Source organism: Neocloeon triangulifer, unplaced genomic scaffold, assembly GCF_031216515.1.
Source record: "Neocloeon triangulifer isolate White Clay Creek 2 clone unplaced genomic scaffold, ASM3121651v1 ptg000004l, whole genome shotgun sequence".
Lineage (NCBI taxonomy): Eukaryota > Metazoa > Arthropoda > Insecta > Ephemeroptera > Baetidae > Neocloeon > Neocloeon triangulifer.
In genome coordinates, this window is record NW_026775547.1 from 459,544 (window position 1) to 466,236 (window position 6,693).

A 6,693-nucleotide genomic window follows, 5' to 3' on the forward strand; every position below is an offset into this window, starting at 1 on the left:
TTGTCAATACAACTACGGACGTATCTCTCACAGGAACTAAGTTATTGCTGTTTGAAAATTAATTTCTATTGCCGAATAGCGATTTTTATCAGTTTTTTAATATTCACTTAAAATTATCTTTTGAACTAAAAATAATGCCATTTTGAAAATCAAGTATATTGTTCTACACACTTGGGGCTACATTTTTTCCTATACCTAGAAAAAAATCAAAGGTGTGCTTCTTTTTGAAAATTGCGTTCAAAAGTGAAATTTGTAATTTAGTGACCTTGACCTTTGACCTACACAAAAGTTGTCAACGGCAAAGTTGTTCAGCATAAAAAGTTACACCTAGAAACGAAGAGAGTACTTGAAATTTCTTATTAGAAACAAAGATATTCCATTTTTTGGTTTTTTACGGAAATCCGATTTCCCGGAAAAGCACATGAAATTTTCATCTGAAAATTTAGGGAGAGGTACCTCTTATCATACCCAACAACATGTTTGAAAACCAAAATGGCATGTTTTCGTTTTCGGAATTCAGCAATTACCCTTAAAACTATAAAAAAAATGCCCTTCTATATTTATTCTTTTAACCAAAGCACAATACAATTGCTTTTTACATGTCACGTGTTTTGACTTTCAAAGCGAGAGGACAACTTGTATTCTGTTGGGCCCCCCTGTTGTTTTCGCGTTGGCCAATATTTAATTCGCAGCTACCACTTCTTCTTCTTCTTCCCATTTCACATTAGCGGAATTAGCTAATCGGTTCAAAAAGAAAGAGAGGTGGTCGCTCTCTCACTTATTTTTTACACCAGCAGTGCGCAGTTAGCGTTCACGTGACGGACCGCCAACATATATATTCACACGAAAACGAAAAAAGCACAACCAAGAGCAAAGAGTAAACAAACACAAAGATAGCTAGCCGAGTTTGTCAACCGCGGTGCAGTTACGTACGTATTTACATATATGCATATGTGTGCTACTAATAATAAAATAAATTGCAGTTGTTGGTTCGCCGAGTTGCCAGCCAGCAGCACCCCGCGCTCTCGGCGGCGCCGTGTGTATAAATACAGGGCGGCACAGTGCATGCGTCAGAGAGAAACTCTCCATCGGCACCGACAGAGGAGCACCAGACAGTCAGGCGACCACACCAAGCGATTGAGGTCGCAAAACGACGCAATTTCGGTTGTAACCCACTCTTTTGTTTTATGGGTGAGTGAATAAATTTGTTTCCATATTAATTAAAAATTCTCAGGTAGAAAATAATAATCTGTCGCTAAACGTCAAAAGAAAAGTTAATTGTGCCACCCAAAAATAGTAAATAAAAATTTTAGGGTTGACGAACTTCGGAGGTTTAATTAAATTTTAAAACTGTCTGCAACTCTTCTAGAATTGAAATGAATTTCATATTTTTCAGTATTATTTTTTCATTGGTTTGAGTGACCTGATTGTATGTGAGATGGCAAAGTTCTCAATTATCTACTTTCTCGTTACTTTTTTTACACATTATTCCTTGGGAGAAACGCGGAAGTTTTAGATTACGTGTTTCCAGCAAATAGGAACTCATGCACGTTACCCACTTCTGACAATCCCCGCGCGTCAGCACGTTTTTCCTCGAATACATGTATAAAAATCGATTTTCGCCTGCTTTGTTGACTTCCGTCGGCGCGCGGCCTGCTCCCCTCAGCCGCTACCCCTTTGAGCACTGCAGAAATATGTGCATGACTAATCCAGCATGGCAACCGATGAATTTATTGCAAAAAAAAAAATCGTAGCACTTCCTTCAACAATAATAAAAATGCAGCCTTGGATGGTGCAGCTGCGAAACGTGTTCAGCTGTGCCCGAGCTTATCTCTCGTTGTGTCTGTCTATTGATTTTGCTCTCGACAGTCAGGTGAGCTGTTTTTGTCGGCTTACCCAACAACTCACGCACACTTGCATGTGCTCGCAGGATGATCATTATTATTTGTTCAATGGGTCCGTCAGAGCGAAAGGGGAGCACCTTTGTTTTATCGCGAGAAAGGACGAAACAAGGACGGGATTGTAAATAAAACGGTTACATGCTAATGCTCAAGACACGGTTAATTAGTGCACGTGTTGAGCAATTGCGTTCACTTTGTACGCTCGCGTGCAATACTTGTTTATTTTCAGGGTCGACCGTGCGGATCGCGGATTTCCATTTAATGACCGAGATATATGCACCTGTTGCAATTTTAATTAACCTGATGTTACTTTTACTTTACTCTTTGTTAAGACTTATGCGGAAGAGTAAAAAAAAAATTTATAATTTGCAAAACTTTTTAAAAGGCAGCGAAGCTCCTAATTCTTGGGCTGTATATTTTTCACAATAAAATATTGCACAGAAACCGTAGCGACTTGGAACAGAGAATTTGAAATACACGCGGAAAATAAAAAACTTTGTAATTGTCATATTAAAATTCAGTTTATATTTTACATAATCGCAATTACAGTTTACAATTCACCTTTTTTTATTTATTATTTGCAGTAAACTTTAGAAAACAAATTGATTAAAATAGGTGTAAAATAATTAGCTCCAAGAATTCTGAAGAATTTAAACGTTGCTAAAGAGTAATAAAAATATTGTATAAAAAATACTTTTTAAAGTTTATAAAATAAAATGCAAATATAATTACAAAATTCTTACAGTATTTATGACATTTTTTAACACAATTTAACATTTTAATAATATATATATAAAATTTTATTTTCAATAAATATTAAATTTTTTTGATTTTTACATGAAATGTGTTTCATAATTATTATAAAATTTTGAAAAATAATACAACAATTTACCTTTTTTTAAGACTATTTTTATTTTAAATAATAGATCACTTAGTTAATCGTCTCGTATAAACTTTTTAAAGCGATATTTCAATCTTTCCTTTGGTTGTATTAATTTTTTTATAATATATGAATATTTCATTTTCTGCATTTATTTTAAATATTTCCCTGTTGGCGTTTCGTGTTTCAGAGGTTTCTGGAAAGTGCGCAATTTTATTTTGATATACAAGAGGTTGGCGCGGGTCGTTATCAGCACCGGATACACACTTTTATTTTGTCCCATTAGAGAACGGTACGTCGTGGGGTTGACGTCATTGAGTGGAGCGGTGAATGACTCACGCGAACTTCTCAATAGATTTTAATTACGTACAATACACACAAGGGGGTCAGCATTAATTTCGCATTGACCTAAAGCGGCCAGAACTTTCCACATCTCACTGGTTTTTCCATAGAAAGCGCTGGAAGGCAATCACAAATCAATTTATATCAAATCACTCAACCTCACATAGACAGGGGTGCAAGCAATGAATGTTTCATATCAGCGACAGTTCAAAGGAAAAGAAAGGGTCGACGTGACTAATGACTATTGACCGCGGTGGACTCATTTCTCAACGAGTCTAGACTAAACCTGAAAAAATAAGACAAAGCCGAATAGAGTGGTAAATTCAATAAATGCTGACCTAGATACGATATTTAAATGTGCCGGCGTAGATTGGGATGTTGCTCAAGTATAATTATTAAATCATTGCCAAGAACTTTTCTAAACGCAGACCTTCTCTTTTAATGCTATGTAATTAATATTCCAAGGTGAAATGCAAATTTTTTCAATCGTTCTTCTCCAAATTTCTGCACACGCTTGAATTATTGACCCGTGCAAATTTTCCATGACGTCAGTCGGTCTGCTGCACCACATGGTCAAGGCCGTAGCGCAAAATATAGAGCTGCACACGACGGGGAGTTATATTATTTCAGTTATTACTATGCAGGGCTTGTATGGCCTCGAGGAGTTGCTTTCAAAAGCTTTGAAAGTGTAAAAAATAGCAAAGTACACTTGTTCTCACTCAAAGACAATTGCAATAATGACGCTGAGAATAAATATGCATTTGGTTTTTGTTAGAGAAAACAGTAAAGAAAAAAAACTACGTCGCATTTTTTTATATAGGAAAATTCTCAAAATAGATCAAAAGTATTATTTAATCTGAACCAAGCAAAGCAAAAGCATCATTTTTTTTTTGCATAAAATAAAATAAATCAATCTTCAATTAAGAATTGCTTTTTTATCTTGACATTATTTACTTCTTATTTAAATATATTTATTTCATTTTGTAAAAATATGTAGACAATAATTTTTTGAATGTTAAATTATGATAACATTTAACCACAGGGCAGATATTTAAATTTTTTTTTAAGATTTGTAGATAAGCTCATTTTTTAATTTATAATTTACTCGAAATTGCAATATTTTGTGTTTCATTTTGCAGATCTAGAGGACGATTGTCATTTATCGTCCAGCAGGAGGTCCATCGGCGCCTCCAGCAGAACGCAGCTCCCGAAAGTCTCGAGCTCCAGCAAAACGGCGCCGGCCAAAAATGGAAACCCGGTGTGCAGCAGCGAAATCATCGACTCGATGGCGTCGCCGGAGGACTTCGTGCCCTCCGTCGGCAGGTGGGGCTGTGAATGGCCAAGTTGACTCGAAACGCCCGACTCGGACGCGCCTCATGCCAAGGGCCTAGCATGGCCCACGGACCGGCCCCTGCCCCTGCCCCAGTGGGCACGGAACGCCCCGCAGTCCTTCTGCGTACCCTCGATTGAGGCCTATCAAGACCTGGCCGCTAGCGTCGAGTTTCAGGTACAGAACCTGCTGCAGGAGCACCACTACAACACCGTCGGCAATTTCGTCAGGTATTTTACATCTTTTTAACATGTTAAATATTAATTTTTGCTCAATTTAAACTTTACATGTCTGACTGTTTTTAAGTATTAGTTTTAATTTTTCTATGTAAATGTCACTATTTAATTTATTTCTTTTCACTTATGCAAGGAATGATAGAAAAATATAATTTTCCATTGTTTGCAACAAAAAAATAATTAGCAAACAAAAATTTTAATAGTTTTAAAACCAAATAAAAATTTAATTTAATAAATAAAAAGTGAAAGTAAATAATAATAAAATTTTTTTTATTTAATTTGTCAGATTCTTCATGGAATTCCAATCAAGCGGCTTCACTCAACTGGACCAGTTCTTCAGGGAGTACTCGCCACCCATCACTCCAGAGCACCACACTTGCGTCGGCCTCGGACTTGAGCTTTTGAAGAAGCTTTGGCTCCTCGAGTCTAAGTTTCCAGGCCTCGCATCAAAGTTCTACGTCATCTCGTGCGAAGAGGTAAATCAATTTTATCGATTTTGCTCATTTTTCTTCTTGTTACCTTTATTAAAAATTGATGTTCATTTGAATGAAATTTCTAGGCCATTGAAAACACCGAGCGCTACATGGCCAACGGTCCTCCGCCTGTCCAACTGGCCGAGAAGGAACACATTTTGCTGGCCCTAAGAATCATGGTTGGGAACAGAAGTGGATTTCTGGTTTTGGACCCTGGCTATCATGTTGCAAGGGCGGTTACTGTCATGGCGGACAAGCAGTACCCACACACAGGTACATTATAAAAATTATAATTTATAAATTGATAAATTTTCACTAATTAATATAAAAAATTCAGGTTGGTTCACTCAGAAAGATGACGAAACCGGTGTGAAGGAGTACAACTACGAGATGGACGCCCTTGGCCGCTACCTGGTGTGGCGCATCCACGAGACCAACCCGCGAGGCCAGAGCCAGGACAACGCCAGCCTCATCTATGTGGAGCAGCCCTTCCTGTGCGCCGTCCAGTGCACAGAGAGGCGCAACTTGGTCTACAACTTCAAGAGCCTCCTGGCCAGGGACACCAAAGGCCACGTCATTGCCGGGATCTACTTTGACCTGACCTCGAAGGACAAGGTCACCTTGTTCTGCAACGACGACGAAGGCAAGAAAACGAAGAGGAAGGTGGACTTTGGTGTCTTTTTGAAGAAAAGCTTGGCAACGGGTGAGTTTCCGTTACAATGATGTGTTTTTTTTTACTTTGCCCCAAATACCAGAGATTTTTATATTTGGTATAATAAAATCCATTTTTTTTTTAATATTTACTTTATTACAAAATTTAAATTGATCAATGAATTTGAACTTTTGATTTTATAATAAATTATACTGATTTGATTTAACTCCTGCAAACCAGCTTGTAGGCAACCTGTTTGACACTCCTGCCTACAGGGTTGCATACGTTTTCGAGGTTTTTTTGAAAATAACAACTGATTGTAAATAATTTTTTCAGAAATTGAAGAGCTGGTTGAGGAGTGTGCGATCCAACTCGGCATGCTCGAGAACGACCTTCTGAGCCTGCTGGCAACATTGGCCACCATCGTGGAGAACCAAGAGTTTGTGGAACAAACACTCAGCATCAATGAGAACATCAACAAGATTGCTGCCGACAACTAGAGACGAGAAGAGAGAGGAATTGGAAAAGTTTACATCAGCTTTCAATTCTGAAAATTTTTAACCAATTTTTTGCCTAATTTTTACACTTTTATTGCACGAAGTGGTTTTTGTTTAGAAATAGTTACATGTAGTTAGTATTCTATGATTTAATGCAAATTTCAGTTTGTTCTGTTCCTTTGAAAATAAAAACTTTACTTGGAAAAATAAAAAAATCACTGACGTATTCTTTTTTTTAACTTCATTCCATAAGAAGTCGTTGAACCAGAGGCAGACGATCGTTTAACAATTCTAATTAATTGGAATTTCTGAGAAGCTCTGTCATCCTCTGAAAGTCAAACTACTATTAAATCAAGTTTAGAAAGAACTGGAACGCAATAAA

At 37.2% G+C, this 6,693-nt stretch overlaps 1 protein-coding gene across 1 annotated transcript; it reads left to right on the top strand.

Annotated features, from left to right (window-relative positions):
* Positions 1–794: 794 nt before the first annotated feature.
* LOC132193701 (uncharacterized) lies at positions 795–6,529 on the top strand. Its single transcript, XM_059614531.1, has 7 exons — positions 795–929; positions 984–1,191; positions 4,263–4,683; positions 4,976–5,165; positions 5,249–5,435; positions 5,500–5,865; positions 6,151–6,529. The coding sequence occupies exons 4-7, from the start codon at positions 4,983–4,985 to the stop codon at positions 6,312–6,314; spliced, it is 900 nt and encodes a 299-aa protein (XP_059470514.1). The 5' UTR covers positions 795–929; positions 984–1,191; positions 4,263–4,683; positions 4,976–4,982; the 3' UTR covers positions 6,315–6,529.
* Positions 6,530–6,693: the final 164 nt, after the last annotated feature.